This window comes from Phyllobates terribilis, unplaced genomic scaffold (assembly GCF_046119375.1).
Source record: "Phyllobates terribilis strain yellow unplaced genomic scaffold, ASM4611937v1 Scaffold_9__5_contigs__length_417890890, whole genome shotgun sequence".
Classification (NCBI taxonomy): domain Eukaryota; kingdom Metazoa; phylum Chordata; class Amphibia; order Anura; family Dendrobatidae; genus Phyllobates; species Phyllobates terribilis.
Genome location: NW_027362769.1, coordinates 361,365,406 through 361,388,845, shown reverse-complemented (window position 1 = coordinate 361,388,845; position 23,440 = coordinate 361,365,406). Strand labels below are relative to the sequence as shown.

Below are 23,440 nucleotides of genomic sequence, written 5' to 3'. Positions count from 1 at the left end.
GTGGGGTTTATGTATAGACCGAATACATCTCTTCACAGCAGATGAAGTTACATCATTACATTTAGATACTGCAGAAATTACAATGAGTGGGAAATTCAAACTCCCTAACCATCCTGTGTTCAGCCAAACAGCAGAGGAAGGGGAGGCGCTAATCGTGTTAATTTAAAGTTCCCGCTCAGTGGCTAATGGCTTTTCCTTTTCCGCCTTTCCGTAAAGTTTCAGGATGAACCGAAATCGGGAAGTTTGTTTTGAGCGATCACTGCTCGCTTGATTCCATATAGGAATCTTCAGATTTCCCGGATCAAGGGACCAGTATATTATTTCTATAATACAAGATACGTAACTCTCCCCTAACAATTTGCGGGGAATATACAAAAACGAGGTACTGCCCTTAAAACCCTTGAAAGAAGGGGATGGGGATTGTTCGAACTGTAAGTTAACATTATCTAGGGAAACCCACAGCAGGGCTGTAGTCAAACTACTTCTGCACATTTATAATAGCACTGAAGGGAATAACTCCCCCAGACACCAACTGAAGACTGAGCAGCATTGGCAGCAAAGAACTCAGCGACCAGATGTTTGAGCACAAGCATCAGAGCAGAATGTGAAGAATTAGCTCGTTCTGAGGGAGGATTTGTTGGCTCTGACAAGAGTCTTTATGTTACAGTCAGTTTACCGGCTGATTCAAACACAGGAGCACAACCGACGCTGATGTCACTATTACTAGATTACCAGTACACGGAGCTCTACAGTGGCTCTTCCATCATCAGTATTGTAATAATGTAATGACTAATTAGGATCAAACGGCAAAAATTCCGGAGGACATTGGCCCTTTCCCTTTTTTTTGATCATACAGCTCTGCCGGGGACAAGGTGGTGGCACTGATCATACAGCTCAGCCGGTGACAAGGTGGTGGCACTGATCATAAAGCTCTGCAGGGGACAAGGTGGTGGCACTGATCATACAGCTCTGCAGGGGACAAGGTGGTGGCTCTGAAAAGAGCCTTTGCGGTGTAATAACAGGGCGGCTTTGGCTTATTTCTTAGCCGCGGGCTTCTTGGCTTTAGCTGCCTTCTTAGCAGGACTCTTGGCAGCATTGGGTTTGGCCGCCTTCTTAGCCGGACTCTTCGTCACCTTCTTGGGCTTCGGAGCGGCCTTTGGCATCTTGGGGCTTTTTGCCGCCTTCTTGGCAGCTGCTGCAGGCTTCTTGGCCTTTTCAGGCTCTTGGCCGCGGTCGGAGCCTTCTTGGGCTTTTTCGGAGACTTGGCGGCTTTCTTGGCTGCAGCGGGTTTCTTGGGTTGGGCCGCAGCTGCTGACTTCTTCTTGGCTGCTTTGTCCTTAGTCTCCTGCTGCTTCTTGTTCAGCTTGAAGGACCCGGAGGCGCCGCTGCCCTTCACCTGGAGGAGGGCTCCCTTGGTGACCAGAGACTTGACGGCCAGCTTCAGGCGGCTGTTGTTCTTCTCTACATCGTATCCTCCGGCAGACAGAGCCTTCTTCAGGGCGGCCAGAGACACCCCACTGCGCTCCTTAGAGGCGGACACGGCTTTCATGATCAGATGGAAAACGCTGGGACCGGAGGGTTTCTTGCTTTTCTTGGCGCCCCCGATGGCGGCTTTCTTCGGCTGCTTCTTGGATTTGGCAGCTGGTTCTGCGGGAGGGGGAGCGGCGGCTGGAGCGATATCTGCCATCGTGTTCTGCGGAAGTAGAACACAAATATCTCCTGATAGGAAAACACTGAGGCCAGAGCTCAGTCACAGCTGACACCCGGTAATATGTGCAGGGAGCAGTCCCGCACCGCTCCAGGCACATTAACCCCCGCAATGCTGCGATCAAAGTCGATCGCAGCATTGCGGTGGCAAGGGGGGAGGTGATCGCTATACTCACCTCTCCTTCCAGCGTCCATCGATGTCTGAGGTGGCTTCCGGAAGTTGTCATGATGACCCGGTGTCGTCATGACATCATCCGGGTCACCAGGAGGCAGGATGTTACTTTGGTCATGCGCAGAGTGCGACCAAAGTAATGTCTCCCTGTGTGCAGCGCTGACAGGCTGCATGACAAAGGGAGCTGCTGCTCTCTATGCCATGCAGCCCATCAGGCTGCAAAAAGTGAAAGTCCCATAGTGGGACAATGTGTAAAAGTAAAAAAAAAAGTAGAAAAGTAAAAAAATAAAAATGTAAAAATATATAAAAAAAAAGAAAAATATAATCCCCAAAAAATAAATGAAAAAAAAAACAAAACAATAAAAAAACATATTTGGTATCACCACATCCGGAACGACCTGACCTATAAAACAGCCCCTCTAGTTAACCCATTTAGTGAACACGGTAAAAAAAAAAAACGAAAAACAAAGCAAAAAACAGTGCTTTATCATCATACCGCCAAACAAAAAATGGAATAACTCGCGATCAAAAAGACAAATGTAAATAAAAATGGTACCGCTGAAAACGTCACCTTGTTCCGCAAAAAAACAAGCCTCCACAAAAGTCCACCATCTGAAAAATAAAAAAGTTATAGCTCTCTGAATAAAGCGATACTAAAAAAATATTTTTTCTAGAAAATCTTTTTTATTGTGTAAAAGCGCCAAATCATAAAAAACTATATAAATGCGGTACCCCTGTAAACGTACTGACCAGAAGAATAACGCTGCCTTACCAATTTTACCACACGCGGAACAGCATAAAAAAAAGCAAAAAAACAATTCCTGAATTGTTGGTTTTTGCTTTTTCAGCCTCCCAAAAATCAGAATAGAAAGCGATCAAAAAATATCACATGCCCGAAAATGGTACCAATTTAAATGTCAACTTGTTCTGCAAAAAACAAGCCTTCACATGACTCTGTCGGATAAAATATGGAAAAATTATAGCTCTCAAAATATGCTGATGTAAAAACAAGTCTTTGAAATAAAAGCGTCTTTTAGTGTTGTGACAGCTGTCAATCATAAAAACCCTATATGAATCTGGTATCGCTGTAATAGCACCGAAGAATAAAGTCTTCTAATCAATTATACCACATGAGGAACGGTTAGGGTTCGGCTACGGTTAGGGTTCTGCTAGGGTTAGGGATGAGATAAGGTTAGGGTTGGGGTTAGTTTTGGGGTTAGGGTTGGCCTAGGGTTGGGGTTAGGGTTGGGGTTGGGGTTAGGGCTGGGGTAGGGTTACGGTTGGGTCTATGGTTGGGGTTGGGTTTAGGGTTGTATTAGAGTTGGGGTTGAGGTTGGGATTTTTTCAAAAGTTAAGAAAAAAAAATTATGACAATATGGCGACTAGTGTTGAGCGCAAGTGCTCGCTACTTGAGTTTGCACCGGGTGCTCGGGTATGCACTGAGTATCGCGGGTGCTCGAGTGATATGCTCGAGTCTCTGCCCCATATGCTTCGCGGCCAAAGAGAAACATTGCTGGGATCGCTTGCCATGCACGAGCGATCCCCGCATGTTTATTTTTGGGTGTCTTACAACCGTGAAACATGCGGGGCAGGGACTCGAACATGTCACTCGAGTACCTGCGATACTTTGTGCATACCCGAGTACCTGGTGCAAACTCAAGTAGCGAGCACTTACGCTTAAGACTAATGACAACTTATTAAATATGATGACAAATGTTTTCAAATTCTGTAGTACCTTTGAGTTCAAAATGTACACTATACCCCTTAATAAAATCCTTGAGGGGTCTAGGTTCCAAAATGGAGTCAATTGTGGGGGTTTTCCACTATTTCGGCACATCATGGGCTCCCGGAATGCGACATGGCGTTCACTCTTGATTCCAGCCAATTTTGCGTTCAAAAAGTCACACAGTGCTCCTTCCCTTCTGAACCCTGACGTGCGCCCAAACAGTGTATTTTCCACATATATGGGGTATTAGAGTACTCAGGAGAAATTGCACAACAGTTTTTAGGTTCCATTTTATCCTCTTACCCTTGTGAAACTAAGAAATTTGGGGCAAAAAGATCATTTTTGTGGAAAAAGTTAGATTTTTTTATTTTCACGGCTTCTTGTTCTAAACTTCTGTGAAGCACCTGGGGGTTAAGGGTGCTGACCACACATCTAGATAAGTTCCCTCAGGGGTCTAGTTTCCAAAATGGTGTCACTTGTGGGGGTTTTCCACTGTTTAGGCATATCAGGGGAATATCCGCTAATTATTCATGCAAATTTTACATCAAAAAGTCAAATTGCGTTCCTTCACTTCCGAACCCTGCCGTACACCCAAGCAGTGGTTTTCCCCCACATGTGGGGTATCGGCTAACTCAGGAGAGATAGCACAATAAGATGTATGGTGCAATTTCTCCTGTTACCCTTATGAAAATGCAAAACTTAGGGCTGAAAAACATTTTTGTGGGAAAAATGTGAAAGTTTTATTTTTACGGCTCAATGTTACAAAATTCTGTGAAGCACTTGGGGGTTCAAGGTGCTCAGTATACATTTAGATAAGTTCCCTGAGGGGTCTAGTTTCCAAAATAGTGTCACTTGTGGGTGGTTTCCACTGTTTAGGCACATCAGGGGCTCTCCAAACACAACATGGCGTCCGCTAATTATTCAAGCAAATTTTACATTCAAAAAGTCAAATGGCGCTCATTCCCTTCTGAGCCCTGCTGTGCACCCAAACAGTGCTTTTTCCCCACATATGGGGTATCTGCATGCTCAGGGGAAATTGCACAACAAATCTTGGGGTCCAATTTTTCCTGTTATCACTGAAAAAATAAAAATGGGGTCTAAAGTAACATTGTTGTGAAAAAAGTTAAATGTAAATTTTTTTCTTCCCCATTCCAAAATTTCCTGTGAAGCACGTGAAAGGTTAATAAACTTCTTGATTGTGGTTTTGAGCACCTTGAGGGGTGCAGTTTTTAGAATGGTGTTACTTTTGGGTATTTTCTGTCATAAAGGCCCCTCAAAGTCACTTCAAATGTGATGTGGTCCCTAAAAAAATGGTTTTGTTTATTTTGTTGGAAAAATGAGAAATCGCTGATCAACTTTTAACCCTTATAGCGCACTAATAAAAAAAAAATTTGGTTCCAAAATTGTGCTGAAGTAAAGTAGACATGTGGGAAATGTTATTTATTAACTATTTTGTGTAACATTTCTCTCTGATTTAACGGAATAAAAATTCGAATTTTGAAAATTGTGAAATTGTAAAATTTTCGCCAAATTTCCAATTTTTTTACAAATACATGGAAGTGATATCAAAGAAATGTTACCACTATCATGAAGTACAATATATCACGAAAAAACAGTCTCAGAATCAGTGGGATCCATTAAAGCGTTTCAGAGTAATTACCTTATAAATTGACAGTGGTCAGAATTGTAAAAATTGGCCTGGTCATTAAAGTGCAAACCACCCTGGGGGGTAAAGGGGTTAAGCAATATCCCACCAAAAAACACTAAGCACACTTCATAGCAGATCCCTCCATGTCTCCCTTATCTTCTCAGTAATTTATTCCCGCAATCTACATAGAGAACATTTCCACAGCTCCAGGCAGGAGATTTGTGATGGAACATGATGCTACATTTCCTAAGAAAAATCCGGGCCACAAAGAAGCGGCCTCCTCCTGAGGAGCTAATGTCCGGCTGTGTGCAGTAGTACCGCCGAGCCGGGATGATGAGGGTAGTAGTAAGGAAACCACCCTGGACATTAGTGAATATACTGCTACCAATATTGGGGTGGGGGAGGGGAGACGTAAAAGAATCCGACGTCCGTCTGAGAGGGACATTCAAAACAACTAACACATCTGTGATCAATCAATGACCGAGAAACATCGGTCTAAAGTGTCAACCAGTACCCGATAAAAATAAATCCTCCTCTGTTTAACTCATTAGTGTTTGTGCAGATCCCGGCTCCACATCTATACGCGTTCCCCAGCGCTGCACGGAAGAGGCGACTTCCCCCATCCCAGACCCCGAGCGATCACATCAGGCTCCTGGTGGAACATATGAAGCTGGCTTTAGTCTGTGGTAGGATGGGCGCGGACACCACAGGGAATATATCTAGAATATTACGTGGGTGAATGCAGAGCCTCCTGGATGATCAGAGCCGCCACCTTGCCCCCGGCAGAGCTGTATGATCAGAGTCCGTATATTTCCTGACGCTTCTAGATCATAGTGTGTACAGGGAGCAGCAGAGTACAGATGAATCGGGACTTTACTACACGTGAGAGCTGCGCTGTGTCCTGAGCACACCAGTCCTATGAACGCGGCCAGATCCGGGCAGATCTCTTGCAATTGACAGTACAGTGTCGTGTTTGGAGGGAAGGGGCCTATGTCCTAGGGGAATCATGTCACTGGTTCCATCATCCTAATCCATCATCCCTGTCACCTGCATCTGGATTAGTGAAGGAGGATGTGGGGGTGTAGTTCTCTGATGTGGGAACTAGAAAACCATTGCGCTGCGGAATGTCACTGATGATGGATGAGCCGCTGTACAGCTCACTGTACTGGGTGTATAGAAATATAGACACTGGCTGCTGCTGTAGAAGACGCATGTAGACATAATGTGACCCTGCGTCTATTAGTAACAGATAAAAAGTGTCTGAACAAGAAAAAAAAGGTGTGTTCCAGCTCCTGCATAAAACAAAAATCACTTTAATGTAATATTGTACAACTAATTTCAAAACTAACATGGTAGAAAGGAACAAATAAGCTCTTTTTATCTTTTTGTATTGGAAAAAAAATGGGAACAGCTCAGAACAGTGATTGGCCGCAGACATCACACGTATTTGGCGGGCTCATGTTATTTTATGAACTAGCCAATAGAGTTGTAGGGGGCGTGTTCACATGACGCGGTAACAGGAGCAGAGGAGTATAAATATCCCGCTCTCTCCGCTCCTCTCATCACTTCTGTTCTCCTCTATACAGAGCTATGGCCAGAACTAAGCAGACCGCTCGTAAATCCACCGGAGGGAAAGCTCCCCGCAAGCAGCTGGCCACTAAGGCCGCCAGGAAAAGCGCTCCCGCCACTGGCGGAGTGAAGAAGCCTCACCGCTACCGGCCAGGGACAGTCGCTCTCCGTGAGATCCGCCGTTACCAGAAGTCCACCGAGCTGCTGATCCGTAAGCTTCCCTTCCAGCGCCTGGTGAGAGAAATCGCCCAGGACTTCAAGACCGATCTCCGCTTCCAGAGCTCGGCCGTCATGGCCCTGCAGGAGGCCAGCGAGGCTTATCTGGTGGGGCTGTTTGAGGACACAAATCTGTGCGCGATCCACGCTAAGAGGGTCACCATCATGCCCAAAGACATCCAGCTGGCCCGCCGGATCCGTGGGGAGAGAGCTTAGATCCGTCCTACACGTCTGACTATAACAAAGGCTCTTTTCAGAGCCACCAAATCCTCCATAATAACGAGCTGATCCCTCACATCTGCTTCATATTCTGCTGAGTGTTCACTTCTGCTTAGTAACATCAGTTCTCTGCTCAGTCCGTTATAGGTATCTCGATGGAGTTATTCCCTTCAATGCCGTTATAAGTGCAGAAATAGTTTACTTATATCTCTGTTGTAGATTTCGCTAGAGAATAACCTACGATTTGGACAGTCCCCCACCCCTTTCTTTCAAGGTTCTTTAAATTGCAGTTCCTCGTTGATTTTTATATTACCGGAACATTGTTAGGCGTAGAGATATGCACCTTGTGTTACAGAAATCGGATACTGGTCCCTTGATCAAGTAACACTAGAGATTTCTCTATGCAGCTCAAGCGACCAGTGATCGCTCAACACAAGCAAATTATTTGATATCCCCCAGTCCTGAAACTAAGGGTTACAGAGACATAAAAAAAAAAAGCCATCATCCAATTAGCAGGAATTTCAAATTCTTTGACAGACTTGGCTCTTCCCCTTCTTCTGCTGATTGGATGAACACAGGACGGTTAGGGAGCTTTAATTTACCCTGATTGTATTTTTTGCAGCTTCTAAATGTATTGTAACTTCTGCTGTGAAGAGAAGTATCCGGTGTATAGATAAACTCCACAGAGCACAATCTCATGTAATCACCTCTAGACCACGGTGGAGTCACTTAATACATTGTATATTTGGAGAAATAAAGCGAGAATCACGATAAGATAGTTATTCTTTTGAATAGGAGTAAATGTTGAGACGTTGTTGCTTGACTTCATCGGGGAAAGAAATGAAGAGCATTTTGTTATGGTAATTTATCTGTAGGGTTGCTGACAGCAGCCATTGGTATTTAATTCCTGCTTGGAAAAGTTCCTTTGTAGTGCTTTTAAAGGATTCCCCAGGGAAAAGTGTATTGTAGAGGTCTTTGAGGAGAATGGAAGTATAGGAGCCGGTATCTCTTTTTTGGAATTCTGTTAGTGCCAGTAGTTTACTCCTTATGGAAAATGATTAAAGGAAACAATTATTGTTTCCGAGCCTCCTTCGACATTTATATATTTTTTTTCTTGGGCATTCTGTACGCTTTAGTGTTGGGCTTGTTTTTATTGGAACTAATAAAGCTTATCTTTTAATGGGTATTTGATGTAAGATGTTATGAGCTACCCACTAAGGCATTTTTCTAGTGTGATCTCATTCTGTACGCTTGTAAAACAACTTTATGGGTTGGTTATTCCGGAGTGATGAGTGATCGTGTTTGCAATATAGAGATATGGAGATATGTATCTGGAGTCACTGATTCTGGTATTCCTCTGATTTTCAGATTATACTTATTCCCATTTAGCCAGTTGTAGTTTAAATGATGTGCGCTGCTTATTGAAATGATTAATCGAGGTTGGCAGGCTGTTTTTTCGGATGATACATATTTTTTCCATGGAAAGCATCATCAGATCTAGAAAATGATTTTGTTGAGATTGGTGAAATATATTTCTCCAAATAGTGCTTTCTATGGGTTAAATTTAGTTTGACTTTTTTTTCCTGTGCAGGTATAGAGTTCCTACTGTGTATATAGAATTAACAAAATTATTGTTACGACTTATGATTAGGAATAGATCCTCTTTGTGGGATAATGGGATTCATATATTGCTTAGCTTTTTTTACTAATTGTATGAAAAAAATGGCGTTTATGGATTTTTCCTCTAATAGCAGAAGGGGTTCGGTCTTTTACAGTTATATTTCCCCAGCGGCTTAGAGATAGGAGATGGTTTTGCACAGCTAATATCAATAGTCCGCTAAGCTTATTTTTATTAAATATCTGCAGACTGTTGTTTCCCTGTAAGTTAGTGAACGCCTCAGTCTGCCTCATTGTTGCCCTTTCAATATTCATCAAGACATCTGTCTCCTACTGTATATCAAATTTATCAGTGATTAAACTATGACAAGTTAGAGCTTACTCTCTCAGATCGGAGCGCCCCATCAGTCCGTCATCCTGCAGCTCCATCAATTGAGGAATGACAGGTTATGGAATGCTTTCAATAGTTTTTCCCTTGTTTTTTTGGAATGCAGAGTCTTCCAGAAGGTAACATTTACAAGTCTGCATTAAATAGTTTATCAACTGCTCTGTGGCCCGTTTAATTATTTATCCCACTCCCATACCATTATTAGATTCTCCATTGGATATGGGACTATTGGACTGAGAATAAATCAGATGCTCAAAATGATTATACCGTTCCGTTTTATTTTATCCATCTGAGCTGCTGTCATTATTTTCTATGAGAAGATAACAATTCGTGTTCTCTGAGTGTTAATCCTCATCTGAAGAAACAAGTGATATCTGAGTTTTATGATCTCTGCCAATTAAAATACAAGTATTAGGAGAAAGTAAATATTGTAATTTCTGATGAGCTGTGGGGGCAATAATCAATAGCTTTATAATTTTGCTCCCCAATAATAACAGTACTCAGGGGCCTAGTTGTGTGCGGCTCATTAATATTCACTTCAGCACCCCTATATTTAAATCACCATAGCAAAATTCTCAACTTCTTCCCCGGAAGAAGGCATGCGAGTGCTACGTCTCAAGTTTACTCCTATTCAAAATTATAACTCACTTTTATATTTCTAAATTATCTTGATTCTCACGTTGATTCTCCAAATATAAAATGTATTCAATGACTCCACCGTGATCTGGAAGGCGATTACATGAGATTGTGGTTAGTGGGGTTTATGTATAGACCGGACACTTCTCTTCACAGCAGAAGAAGTTACATCTTTACATTTTGAAACTTCAGAAACTACAATGAGCGGGAAATTCAAACTCCTTAACCATCCTGTGTTCAGCCAATCAGCAGAGGAAGGGGAGGAGCTAATCATGTTGATTTAAAGTTCCCGCTCAGAGACTAATGACTTTTCCTGTTCTGTCTTTCTGTAAAGTTTCAGGATGAACCGAAATCGGGAAGTTTGTGTTGAGCGATCACTGCTCGCTTGATTCCATATAGGAATCTCCAGATTTCCCGGATCAAGGGACCAGTATACTCTTTCTGTAATACAAGATACGTAACTCTCCCCTAACAATGTGCGGGGAATATACAGAAACGAGATACTGCCCTTGAAACCCTTGAAAGAAGGGGATGGGGATTGTTCGAAGTGTAAGATAACATTATCTAGGGAAACCCACAACAGAGCTGTAGTCAAACTACCTCTGCACATTTATAATAGCACTGAAGGGAATAACTCCCCCAGACACCAACTGGGGGAGAATTCTCTCACGCTCACCGCAAACGCAGCAGAATTTTCCCACGCTGTCAGTGACGTGCATGAGGTGAGCTGAGTTCATTGTCGGCTCATCTGGATGCCGTCACAGCCAGACACTGAGGAGAGCAAGCATGCCTGCGCTTCTCAGTGTTTGTGGCATGGTAAGTGGATGGCAGCGTTCTGCAGCGGTCCAGCCTGTCATGTGCATGTTGCAGAGATGAAGTTGTCCTGGGAACCATGGAAAGGTAAGGATGAGGTTGCTTTATTATTTTACTTTTATTGCAGAAGACATTGGCTTCAGCTGGAATGGGCATGACGGTAAGTATGGTTTAATTTAGAACATTAAAAAATTGTGTGTTTATTACAATTAAAGGACTTTATTCTGGATGTTGTGTTTTTTTTTAAATGCTTTACTAGATATTCATGGCAGTCATGTCTGATATTGGCGTGACCCCATGAATTTCGGGCTTAGGGCCATCTGATAATGCCAAGCTGGCCCTAACCCCTTTATTACCCAGTGAGCCACTGCACCAGGGCCCTGGATGAGTTGGGTACAGTGCCAGAAGATGGCACTTTTATGAACGCGCCATTTTCTGGGGTGGCTACGGACTGCAATTTGTAGCGGGGGGGGGGGGGGGGGCAGAAAGCTTGGGCCTCCCTGCGCTGCGGATTCCAGCCCACAGCAGCCTAGTTGTACCTGGCTGGACACATCAATAGGGCAAAGTCCCACATTTTTTTTTTTTAAATAATTTCATGAAATTCATGAAAGAATAAAAAAAAAAAGGGCTTCCGTATATTGTAGTGTCCGGCCAGGTACAAATAGGCAGCTGGTGGTTGGGGGCAGCCCGTTCCTGGATGCTGTACCTGGCTGGACACAAAAATAGGGCGAAGCCACACGTCAATTTTTTTAAAATTATTTCATGAATTTCATGAAATAAAAAAAAATTGACGTGGGGCTTCGCCCTATTTTTGTGTCCAGCCAGGTACAGCAGGCAGGAACGGGCTGCCCCCAACCAACAGCTGCCTATTTGTACCTGGCCGGACACAACAATATAGGGAAGCCCTAATTTTATTATTATTTCATAAAATTCATGAAATAATGAAAAAAAAAATAAACACGTGGGGCTTCGCCCTATTTTTGTGTCCAGCCAAGTACAACTAGGCAGCTGGGGGCTGGAAACCGCAGCGCAGGGAGGCCCAAGCTTTCTGACCCCCCCCCCGCCCCTGCTGCAAATTGCAGTCTGCAGTCACCCCAGAAAATGGTGCGTTCATAGAAGTGCCATCTTCTGGTGTTGTAACCAACTCATCCAGGGCACTCTTGCGGTGGCTCACTGGGTAATAAAGGGGTTAGGGCCAGCTTGGTATTATCAGCTGGCCCTAAGCCTGAAATTCATGGGGTCACGCCAATATTAGACATGACCGCGGAGAGTGCAGGAGAATTCTCTCACGCTCACCGCAAGCGCAGGAGAATTTTCCCACGCTGTCAGTGACGTGCATGAGGTGAGCTGAGTTCATTGGACATGAACTCGGCTCATCTGGATGCCGTCACAGCCAGACACTGAGGAGCGCAAGCATGCCTGCGTTTCTTACTGTCTGCGGCATGGCAAGCTGGATGGCAGCTTTCGGCTGCGATCCAGCCTGTCATGTGAATGTAGCAGAGCTGAAGCTGTCCTGGGAACCATGGAAAGTTAATGATGAGGTTACTTTATTATTTTATTTTTATTGCAGGAGACCGTTGGCTTCAGCTGGAATGGGCGTGATGGCATGGTTTAATTTAGAACATTCAAGAATTGTGTGTTTATTTCAATTAAAGGACATTATTCTGGATGTTTGTGTTTTTTTAACTTTGACTATGGGGTTAGTAATGGGGGTGTCTTATAGACGCTTCTCCATTACTAACCTGGGCTTGATGTCAGCTGGCATTATAAGCTGACATCAACCCCAGCCCTATTACCCCCTGCCACCGCAACAGGGCAGTGGGAAGAGCGAGGCTAAGTGCCAGAATTGCCACATCCTATGGATGCGCCATTTCTGGGGCAGCTGACGGCTGGTGTTTCTAGCCTGGCAGGGGGCCAATATTCATGGCACTCTTCCTGGGCTATTAATATCAGCCCCCAGCTGTCTGCCTAGCCTTTGCTAGCTATTTAAAAAGAGGGAACCCCACGTCATTTTTTTGGGGGTCCCCCATTTTAATAGCTGGTAAAGGCTAGGTATTTAGCTGGGGGCTGATATTAGTAGACTGGGAAGCTCTGTGGGTATTACCCCCTTCCCATGCTTCAAACATCTGCCCCAGCCGTCTTCTTAACCTCCGCTAGAGACTAAAATTATGGGGAACCCTACGCCATTTTTTTTTTTAATAAATCCTTTATTTTAACACTAAATAACAAGTACAGTAACCAACACTGTCACTGTACTTATTATATATGTGACTGACATGTTTCTATCTATCTAATCTATGTGTGATGCTCTATTCTTTCTGTTCTAAATTGTCGGGTACCGGTGTATGCCGCTGATGAATTGCCGGCTTTTCATGTTTCACTGTGAGCACTGTTCCCATCGATTTGGGCAATCAATGTAATGCCACAACCACCATGGCTGTGACATTACAGTGAGTGGCAGACAATCCCTGCATGATTGGTGCTCTAAATAGCGCCAAACATGCAGGACGGGGACCCGAGCTCCCGCCGAGAATCTCGAAAGTACTCGGTGAGCTCCGAGCATCTCGAGTACTGAGATGCTCGGGAGAGTACCGAGCATGCTCGCTCATCACTAGTAATGACTGATTAGTATCATGGAACAAACGGCAAAAATTCCGGAGGACATCGGCCCCTTCCTTCTTTTTGATCATACAGCTCTGCCGGAGACAAAGTGGTGGCTTATTACACACCTCTGCTGGGGACAAGGTGGTGGCACTGATCATACAGCTCTGCAGGGGAAAAGGTGATGGCACTGATCATACAGCTCTGCCGGGGACAAGGTGGAGACTCTGATCATACAGCTCTGCCGGGGCCATGGTGGTGGCTCTGATAATACAGCTCTGGAGGGGACAAGGTGGTGGCTCTGAAAAGAGCCTTTGTGGTGTAATAACAGGGTGCCTTTGGCTTATTTCTTAGCTGCGGGCTTCTTGGCTTTAGCAGCCTTCTTAGCACGACTCTTGGCAGCTTTGGGTTTGGCCGCCTTCTTAGCTGGACTCTTCGTCACCTTCTTGGGCTTCGGGGCGGACTTTGGCTTCTTGGGGCTCTTGGTCGCCTTCTTGGCTGCTGCTGCGGGCTTCTTGGCCTTTTTCGGGCTCTTCTTGGCCGTGGTCGGAGCCTTCTTGGCTTCTTCGGAGACTTGGCAGCTTTCTTGGCTTCAGCGGGTTTCTTGGGCTTGGCCGCAGCTGCTGACTTCTTCTTGGCCGCTTTGTCCTTAGTCTCCTGCTGCTTCTTGTTCAGCTTGAAGGACCCGGAGGCGCCGCTGCCCTTCAACTGGAGGAGGGCGCCCTTTGTGACCAGAGACTTGACGGCCAGCTTCAGGAGGCTGTTGTTCTTCTCTACATCGTATCCTCCGGCAGACAGAGACTTCTTCAGGGTGGCCAGAGACACCCCACTGCGCTCCTTAGAGGCGGACACGGCTTTCACGATCAGATCGGAGACGTCGGGACCGGAGGGTTTCTTGCTTTTCTTGGCACCCCCGGCGGCGGATTTCTTCGGCTGCTTCTTGGATTTGGCGGCCGGTTCTGCGGGAGGGGGAGCGGCGGCTGGTGCGGTCTCTGCCATCGTGTGCTGTGGAACTAGAACACAAATATCTCGTGATAGGAAAACACTGAGGCCGGAGCTGGCGGCGCCTGTTATATGTACAGGCTTACTGCTCACTGATTGGCTGCTGAACTGCATAGTCCTGAGCATCTATTGGCTGACACTGAGCACAGGCACCGCCTCCTTCTAGCTGATCCCGAGTGAAGCTCCGCTCTCCCCTTGTGCTTCCCTGCCCTGGATAAAAGCCCTTTGCCGGCTAACACCGGACAGCAGAGCGCGCTTTCTCCCTCGCTTCCTCTTCTCCATTATCTCCACTGACCGTTTGTAGCCGTCACCAGCAGAGATGCCGGGAAAGGGCTGAGAGGAGGTCCTGGGATCATCGCCGCCGTCCTCCCGATCTGCGCATCACTGTGTATCCGGGGAGATAAAACTGCTGCGGGAGCTCGTTCCTCCTATTCCCGGCTCTTGTCACCATCACAGGGATCTTTACTACAATATACATCGTACAGGAAGCGGATTGTACGTTGTGGGGACGACCTGGAGCTGCTGAGAGCCCAGAAGGGTAACACAGGCGATGGCCTCCGCTGACTGCCACCTCCCTGACCTGTAATATAAGTACACCCCGAATGTGCAGAGTATTGGGGGGTGAACACTTATCCACATCAGTAGATGATCCACATAGGGGGCTGATTGCAATTGACGCGCCCCCCTGGACCGTGGGGTACCCGGAGCCGGACCTTGTAGATGCTGGGGGTTGTAGTCACTGTGGCGGCGACCCGGTCCGTGACCCAGGGCGGTCAAACCAGGGGTAGTCTATGTGTATCTGGTTTAAATAGTCCGACTACGCCACCTGTGGAATGCGGTTATTGGGAATCGCCGTTGCAAAGCAGTCCGCTGAAGCTGGTGGTATGTGCAGCAAGGTAGTGTAACTCCCCAAAGGAAGAGTGTAGCTTCAGGGCAGCCTGTATGGATGATGGTGGTGATGGTGCAATGTGTTGCGGTGCAAGAATGATCACAGAGCCCAGATGATGCGGTCCCAGATCCTTTACTCATGGTTTAAGTAGTTCCAGTTGCAGGGCCAGTGTAAGAGCCCACGGCGCCCTGTACTCACGCAGTAAGGGGCACGGTCGACCCTCAGGTATCTCTGGATCATTTATCAGGATCCCCTTCAGTGTGTCCTCTCTGGCCTCTCGTTTTGTACCTTACACGTAGCGGCACCTCTGTCCAGTGTCCTTGGGCCTTGGCGGGCGACGTGTGTTCCGTCCCCTGGCCCTATGTGGCTACTTTCCTAGTGGCTGGTGTGGACGGCTTGCTGTACTTGAAGTGCTGCAGCCTCCGGTTCCCAGTTGAGCCCTGTAGTCTCTGCTGGTTGAGGGACCCGGTTCCCTTCTTCTGGCCTGACCCCCCTACCTCCTCGCAGCGGCAGGCGTACGGGTGGCTTGCTGCACGGCCCGTACCCCTAGGGTCACTTCTCTCCTTATTCCTGGAGCCGTCCTGCTCCCTCTCCTCTCTTCACTCCTTTCAGGCTCAGGCCTCTTAACTAGGCCTGCCTGTGGAGCAGAGCTCATGCAGAGCCCCTGCTCCTGTCACTTTCCTCCTCTGACTGACTACACTGAATTAAGATGGTTCCTTGTTTTTATACCTCCTACTACAGTGCTCCCAGGATCTACGTCCTCCACCCATCCACTACCTAGTTCCCCCTCTCTAGGTGGTTCCCCCCACTCAAGCCAGGGATCAGGGACACTTGTGCTCTACGTAGGAGCATTATCGCCCTGTCCCCCGGAAATGTGGTGTAGTGGATGTAGTGTTAAGTTCCTGAGCAATACTCCTTCCTTACCTGAGAGTGAGGTACCACATCTCTTGGTGAGATGCAATAACTCTGTGGGGTCCGAACCTTCAGGGGCGCCACACAATCACCTGGGTAATATCGTGTCTGACCCTGTGTGAAGCTGTGACTCTGCAGCAGGTAAGGGAGGGAAGAGCTCTGATAAGGCGCCAGCTTCACAATGCGACTCATCCCCCAATCAAACACATAAACATCTCCGGTGAGATAACTGTGAGATATTAATGTATGTATGTGACCCCACTATTGTGCAAAAGGTGAAATACTGACAGAAGACACAAAATGCAGCTTCTATACACAGAGCACATCTGTATATAGTGCACAGACTGCACAACTCCACATCTGTACAGCCCAGATCAGCAGCCTTATAAGTGTCACTGATAATAGAACAGTATGTACAGTATATAGAGCAGTGTGTACAGTATATAGAGCAGCCTGTACAGTATATAGAGCAGTGTACAGTATATAGAGCAGAGTGTACAGTATATAGAGCAGCCTGTACAGTATATAGAGCAGTGTACAGTATATAGAGCAATGTGTACAGTATATAGAGCAGCCTGTACAGTATATAGAGCAGTGTGTACAGTATATACAGTTGTCAATACAGTATGAAAAGCAGCATTTAAAGTATATAGAGCAACTTATAAAGTATTTAGAGTAGCTTGTAAAGTATATAAAGCAGTGTGTGCCGTACATAGAACAGCCTGCACTGTATTTAATTTGCGTGGGGGTATGAATCTCACACGCTGCAGGAGCCACGCCGATAGTTCATTATATGTATTATCTGCCACATAAGACCAGTAAGAGAGAACATCTCCAGAAATCAGTGGGGGCTGCACAAAGAGAACAGACAAGGCACCAGTATATTTCAGGAGTTTACAAGCAGACACATGGTCACTAAGGAGTTAAATGGAGGAACCCCTCTGTATCGGGTAGTGGTCGGCGTCTGCCTATGTCTTTTGGTCATTGGATGATCACAGATCCGTTAGCGGTTTTGCGTTTCCCGCTCAGTAGCTGTATTTTGTCCGTCTGATTATTTCCGGCTCCTTTTTATGTAGCGGAGATCGCAATCTGGTCTGGGGGCAGCTCTCCCCCACTGAGGATACAGAGACCAGGGGGCATCGTACTCTGCATATAAACCGAGCCGGATACAAGCCCAGTCCTAAATCACAGGATCTTAGGTCTCCATAGAGAATAAACTTCACTCCGTCATTCAAGGTTTTCTCCGAGCAGCACTCGGAACATCGCTACTGATGGGAGCAGGAATGTACCTTGTATTACAGAAAGCGGATACTGCTTCCATAACTCGGGAGATCTACAGATTCCTGTATAGGACGCAGTGAACCGCTCATAGACTTTAGATCATTCCAAAAACACACTATTAATGGTAATAACTCTTCAGTGCCAGAATTCTGAAACGTCTTTCTCAATAAGGAGTCATCAAATTAATTCCTATTGAACAGCGTATAAAGCTTGTACTGGCATTCACACAAGCACAGGGATTATTCCACAACAGGAGATTGTAGCCTCTCATCTAGAAGATGTGGTGGCTCTGAAAAGAGCCTTTGGGTTGTCAGGATGGAGCAGAGAATACAATTAACCTCCGAAGCCGTAGAGAGTGCGGCCCTGGCGCTTGAGCGCGTACACCACGTCCATAGCGGTGACGGTCTTCCTCTTGGCGTGCTCGGTGTAGGTGACGGCGTCACGGATCACGTTCTCCAGAAAGACTTTCAGGACACCGCGAGTCTCTTCATAGATGAGGCCGGAGATGCGCTTGACGCCTCCTCTGCGAGCGAGACGGCGGATGGCAGGCTTGGTGATGCCCTGGATGTTCTCACGGAGCACCTTCCTGTGCCGCTTGGCACCGCCCTTCCCGAGACCTTTCCCTCCTTTACCGCGACCAGACATCTTCCCTTAGAGAGCAGAAATCAATGCTGAAACGTCACTGATTCCTTTTTTATATAGCCTATAGGTGGACCAGAGAGAGGACTGCAGAGAGGAGGAGGTTCCCGGGCGGGTCTTACAGAATCTACATTAGCTCCTCCTTCCTCTGCTGATTGGCTGAACACAGAACTGTTGGGGAGTTTGAATTTCCCGCTCATTGTGCAGTTTCTGCAGTTCTTTCCAGCTTCTATTATAATATTATCTTCCCAGGCTGTGACAACTACCGATATTACAGGCAACAGCACAGGATATATTTTACCCTGTATATACACTGAGCCTGATACAGGCCAATCCTCAATAATCTCAGATTATCATAGGTTTCAATAGAGAATAGTAACCTACATTTAAAAATGATGAAACCTCTCCCTCTTTATTCTAGGCTCTTCCTACAGTTGCAGGAGCTCAACTCTTTATATTTTCGGCACTAGGAACATTGCAATTAGTAATGGTGACTCTCATCACAGCAACAAAGCATAGCCCGAGTATTTGTCTTTTCTTTTCTCCAGACAATGATTCCTTTTCTCTCATTGATGACTTTGCTGCAGAGTTGGGACCCGGTGTTAGATTGCACATGTCAGACACCTCTTACTGCTGTCCATTTGCTTCCTCGTATTCCTTTCTTTTGTACAAACTACATTAGGACAATCAATTGTCCCATAATAATGATAGAAAAGGATCCAGAACCAAGATCTCATCTCATCCGTCTTCCTGATTGAGCCCAGCCGCTAATATCTCCCCATATCCTGCAGGAACAACAACCTGTAAGAGGCGGCAGCTGCACTGACAGCACAGAGGCCACTTCTCCCCGGGGAGACTTCATCTTCTTAGTCAGATTTGTGATCGGAGCTTTTTGCATTTCGATTATCTCATATCATATTAACACTTTGCTTTCCAAAGGATTGATTGCACCTAATATTTTGTGGGCTCTCTATCTTCAAGTTTGCTTATTTATCCAGAGTGATTGATGCTTACTTCTGACTGAGTCTTAATGTTTTTGGTTTCTCAATTTGTCGCATTGAATAGTCTCCACCGCGATCCCCTATATTCGTTATACATTACTACATCTGGTATTAGAGGATCTTATCTAGAGATTGTATTGGGTTATTTCTCTACTACGAATTCATTGTTCCCCTTCTTCATACTTGGAGCTTCTACATGTGGATTTATTGCCTGAGAGCTGCCCGTCCTGACACTGGATAAAGCGGGGGAGGACAAGTGAAGGAGCAGAAATCTATACAAAAAAAGCTCCTGTGAGGAGGATGTGAATCTCATCTCACGGCATGTCTGACCTATAGGATCCTGAGTCTTACAGAGTGTAATGATCGTACATGTCCTGTCACAAACCTCCTGCCTGTAGCTGTAGAATTGATCTGTACATGGATTACTGGAATACACTGCTGGGGAGATGATCCGGGAGATATGGTGGGATTTTGCTTGGAAAAGTAGGGGTAGCCTTTCCATGAAATGTCTCTTATAGGATGTGTCCTTGGCCATTATATCGTCGGCCACAATACGGATTGTGATGTAAAGTCCTGAAGATAAAGGGAGATCTGATCGTCTCCAGGTCAGACACACGGGGCACATCACAGCATCTGGATAACGCAGATTCACTCTTTATATCCACGAAATCGTAGAGAAGCTGAACCCGGGTCTCGTATTACAGAAAGCGGATACTGCTCCTCTAATCTGAAAATCTACAGACCCCTGTATGGGCGTAAGCGACCAGTGATCGCTCAACACAAGCAAATTTCCAGATATCGGTCAATCCTGGGACCACGTGTTATATGAAGACAAAGAACCGAAAAAGCCATCAGCCACTGAGCGGGAACTTCAAACTTGTTAACCATTGGCCATTTTAGCACCTTTCTCTGCTGATTGGCTTAACAGAGATTTGCTAGGGAGTTTAAATTTCCCGCTCATTGTGCAATGTCTGCAGCATCTAAACGTAATTATGTAACTTCTTCCGCTGTAAAGTGAATTGTTCCATATATTCTATAAAAGAACTCAGACCAATCTCACCTTCCAGATCACGATGGAAAAATACAACATAAAGAAAAAGTTAAATTTGGAGAAACGCGAGAATCCTGAATTAAACCGAACCACTGAACGGTCATCAGAAATGATTATTTCATTGCTAAAAGTGCCACTGAGCTCTGAAGAAGCAAACACCAGAATCAGACGTCACCTTTAGCCTGTTCAGCATTTTGTTATCATTCTCCCCGTTATTTACCCTGTGATAGAGACCCGGGCTGCGCAGAGAAACCAGACACATCGGGAAGACGGGAGAGGACACAGGAGCAGCCACAGCTCTGATGGAGACGGGAGAGGACACAGGAGCAGCCACAGCTGATGGAGACGGGAGAGGACACAGGAGCAGCCACAGCTCTGATGTAGACGGGAGAGGACACAGGAGCAGCCACAGCTCTGATGGAGACGGGAGAGGACACAGGAGCAGCCACAGCTCTGATGTAGACGGGAGAGGACACAGGAGCAGCCACAGCTCTGATGTAGACGGGAGAGGACACAGGAGCAGCCACAGCTCTGATGTAGACGGGAGAGGACACAGGAGCAGCCACAGCTCTGATGTAGACGGCAGAGGACACAGGAGCAGCCACAGCTCTGATGGAGACGGGAGAGGACACAGGAGCAGCCACAGCTCTGATGTAGACGGGAGAGGACACAGGAGCAGCCACAGCTCTGATGTAGACGGGAGAGGACACAGGAGCAGCCACAGCTCTGATGTAGACGGGAGAGGACACAGGAGCAGCCACAGCTCCGATGTAGACGGGAGAGGACACAGGAGCAGCCACAGCTCCGATGGAGACGGGAGAGGACACAGGAGCAGCCACAGCTCTGATGTAGACGGGAGAGGACACAGGAGCAGCCACAGCTCTGATGGAGACGGGAGAGGACACAGGAGCAGCCACCGCTCTGATGTAGATGGGAGAGCACACAGGAGCAGCCACAGCTCTGATGTAGACGGGAGAGGACACAGGAGCAGCCACAGCTCTGATGGAGACGGGAGAGGACACAGGAGCAGCCACCGCTCTGATGTAGATGGGAGAGGACACAGGAGCAGCCACAGCTGATGGAGACGGGAGAGGACACAGGAGCAGCCACAGCTCTGATGGAGACGGGAGAGGACACAGGAGCAGCCACAGCTCTGATGGAGACGGGAGAGGACACAGGAGCAGCCACAGCTCTGATGGAGACGGGAGAGGACACAGGAGCAGCCACAGCTCTGATGGAGACTGGAGAGGACACAGGAGCAGCCACCGCTCTGATGGAGACGGGAGAGGACACAGGAGCAGCCACAGCTCTGATGGAGACGGGAGAGGACACAGGAGCAGCCACAGCTCTGATGGAGACGGGAGAGGACACAGGAGCAGCCACAGCTCTGATGGAGACGGCAGAGGACACAGGAGCAGCCACAGCTCTGATGGAGACGAGAGAGGACACAGGAGCAGCCACAGCTGATGGAGACGGCAGAGGACACAGGAGCAGCCACAGCTCTGATGTAGATGGGAGAGGACACAGGAGCAGCCACAGCTATGATGTAGACGGGAGAGGACACAGGAGCAGCCACCGCTCTGATGTAGACGGGAGAGGACACAGGAGCAGCCACCGCTCTGATGTAGACGGGAGAGGACACAGGAGCAGCCACCGCTCTGATGTAGACGGGAGAGGACACAGGAGCAGCCACCGCTCTGATGTAGACGGGAGAGGACACAGGAGCAGCCACCGCTCTGATGTAGACGGGAGAGGACACAGGAGCAGCCACCGCTCTGATGTAGACGGGAGAGGACACAGGAGCAGCCACCGCTCTGATGTAGACGGGAGAGGACACAGGAGCAGCCACCGCTCTGATGTAGACGGGAGAGGACACAGGAGCAGCCACCGCTCTGATGTAGACGGGAGAGGACACAGGAGCAGCCACAGCTCTGATGTAGACGGGAGAGGACACAGGAGCAGCCACAGCTCTGATGTAGACGGGAGAGGACACAGGAGCAGCCACAGCTCTGATGTAGACGGGAGAGGACACAGGAGCAGCCACAGCTCTGATGTAGACGGGAGAGGACACAGGAGCAGCCACAGCTCTGATGTAGACGGGAGAGGACACAGGAGCAGCCACAGCTCTGATGTAGACGGGAGAGGACACAGGAGCAGCCACAGCTCTGATGTAGACGGGGTGGTGGCTCTTAGAAGAGCCTTTGGGGTGATGGCGGAGCAGCAGACGGAGCAGATCACTTGGCGCTGGTGTACTTGGTGACGGCCTTGGTGCCCTCGGACACGGCGTGCTTGGCCAGCTCTCCGGGCAGCAGCAGGCGCACGGCGGTCTGGATCTCCCGGGAGGTGATGGTGGAGCGCTTGTTGTAGTGAGCCAGGCGGGAGGATTCCCCTGCGATGCGCTCGAAGATGTCGTTGACGAAAGAGTTCATGATGCCCATGGCCTTGGAGGAGATGCCAGTGTCGGGGTGGACCTGCTTCAGCACCTTGTACACGTAGATGGCGTAGCTCTCCTTCCTGCTCTTCCTACAGTTCTTGCCGTCCTTCTTCTGAGTCTTAGTGACGGCTTTCTTGGAGCCCTTCTTGGGCGCTGGCGCAGACTTGGCGGGATCAGGCATGGTGCGTATACAGCGATCACAACTCCGAGAAGAGAGAACAATGTTCCTGCTCCTCCAGCACAGCGGTATTTATAGACGCACATGCAAATGAGCAATGCTGCCTGCTCCTCTCCTACTGGGTAAGAAAGTCACGTGACCCGTGTAAGCCGCGCCCGCTGCGTCTTATTGGTGTTTCCACACGTCTGCTCTCCATTGGGGGCTTCAGATCCATCCAATGATAAGGTAGGAGGTCGGGGCAGCAGCGGATAAAAAGACGACTGAGGAGACAAAAACGGCATTATTGGAGAGTTCAGTTCTTTCTGTGTTTTTGTCTTGATTTGGAGAAGATTACAGCGATGTCTGGACGCGGCAAACAAGGAGGCAAAGTCCGTGCTAAGGCAAAGACCCGCTCATCCCGGGCAGGACTCCAGTTCCCAGTCGGCCGTGTGCACAGGCTTCTCCGCAAGGGCAATTATGCCGAGAGAGTCGGCGCCGGCGCTCCGGTCTATCTGGCCGCTGTGCTGGAGTATCTGACTGCTGAGATCCTGGAATTGGCCGGCAATGCCGCCCGGGACAACAAGAAGACCCGCATCATCCCCCGTCACCTGCAGCTGGCGGTGCGCAATGACGAGGAGCTCAACAGGCTGCTGGGTGGGGTGACCATTGCCCAGGGAGGCGTCCTGCCCAACATCCAGGCCGTGCTGCTGCCCAAGAAGACCGAGAGCAGCAAGGCGAGCAAGAGCAAGTGAGCGCCGCTCC

The 23,440-nt window shown here is 47.6% G+C and overlaps 5 protein-coding genes and 1 pseudogene across 5 annotated transcripts; 2 read left to right on the top strand and 4 right to left on the bottom strand.

Moving 5' to 3' along the window:
- Positions 1-1,034: 1,034 nt before the first annotated feature.
- On the bottom strand, positions 1,035-1,687 carry LOC141161122 (histone H1A-like; annotated as a pseudogene).
- A 5,150-nt stretch (positions 1,688-6,837) lies between these two features.
- On the top strand, positions 6,838-7,254 carry LOC141161121 (histone H3). The gene has a single exon (XM_073645896.1). The coding sequence runs from the start codon at positions 6,844-6,846 to the stop codon at positions 7,252-7,254; it is 411 nt and encodes a 136-aa protein (XP_073501997.1). The 5' UTR covers positions 6,838-6,843.
- A 6,401-nt stretch (positions 7,255-13,655) lies between these two features.
- On the bottom strand, positions 13,656-14,311 carry LOC141161371 (histone H1.11R-like). The gene is given in 2 exon segments (XM_073646179.1): positions 13,656-13,867; positions 13,870-14,311. Coding segments are annotated over 2 exon segments (654 nt in total).
- A 3,418-nt stretch (positions 14,312-17,729) lies between these two features.
- LOC141161120 (histone H4-like) lies at positions 17,730-18,056 on the bottom strand. The gene has a single exon (XM_073645894.1). It carries the CDS (start codon positions 18,039-18,041, stop codon positions 17,730-17,732), a length of 312 nt encoding a protein of 103 aa, XP_073501995.1. The 5' UTR covers positions 18,042-18,056.
- Positions 18,057-22,321: 4,265 nt separating this feature from the next.
- Positions 22,322-22,702, bottom strand: LOC141161370 (histone H2B 1.1-like). The gene has a single exon (XM_073646178.1). The coding sequence runs from the start codon at positions 22,700-22,702 to the stop codon at positions 22,322-22,324; it is 381 nt and encodes a 126-aa protein (XP_073502279.1).
- Positions 22,703-23,037: 335 nt separating this feature from the next.
- On the top strand, positions 23,038-23,430 carry LOC141161119 (histone H2A type 1-like). Its single transcript, XM_073645893.1, has one exon. It carries the CDS (start codon positions 23,038-23,040, stop codon positions 23,428-23,430), a length of 393 nt encoding a protein of 130 aa, XP_073501994.1.
- The last annotated feature ends 10 nt before the right edge of the window (positions 23,431-23,440 follow it).

What these genes read in the sequence shown, in the direction of transcription:
- LOC141161370 (XM_073646178.1), bottom strand. Translation starts at nt 22,702, where the DNA reads ATGCCTGATCCCGCCAAGTCTGCGCCAGCGCCCAAGAAGGGCTCCAAG.
- LOC141161120 (XM_073645894.1), bottom strand. Translation starts at nt 18,041, where the DNA reads ATGTCTGGTCGCGGTAAAGGAGGGAAAGGTCTCGGGAAGGGCGGTGCC.
- LOC141161121 (XM_073645896.1), top strand. Translation starts at nt 6,844, where the DNA reads ATGGCCAGAACTAAGCAGACCGCTCGTAAATCCACCGGAGGGAAAGCT.
- LOC141161119 (XM_073645893.1), top strand. Translation starts at nt 23,038, where the DNA reads ATGTCTGGACGCGGCAAACAAGGAGGCAAAGTCCGTGCTAAGGCAAAG.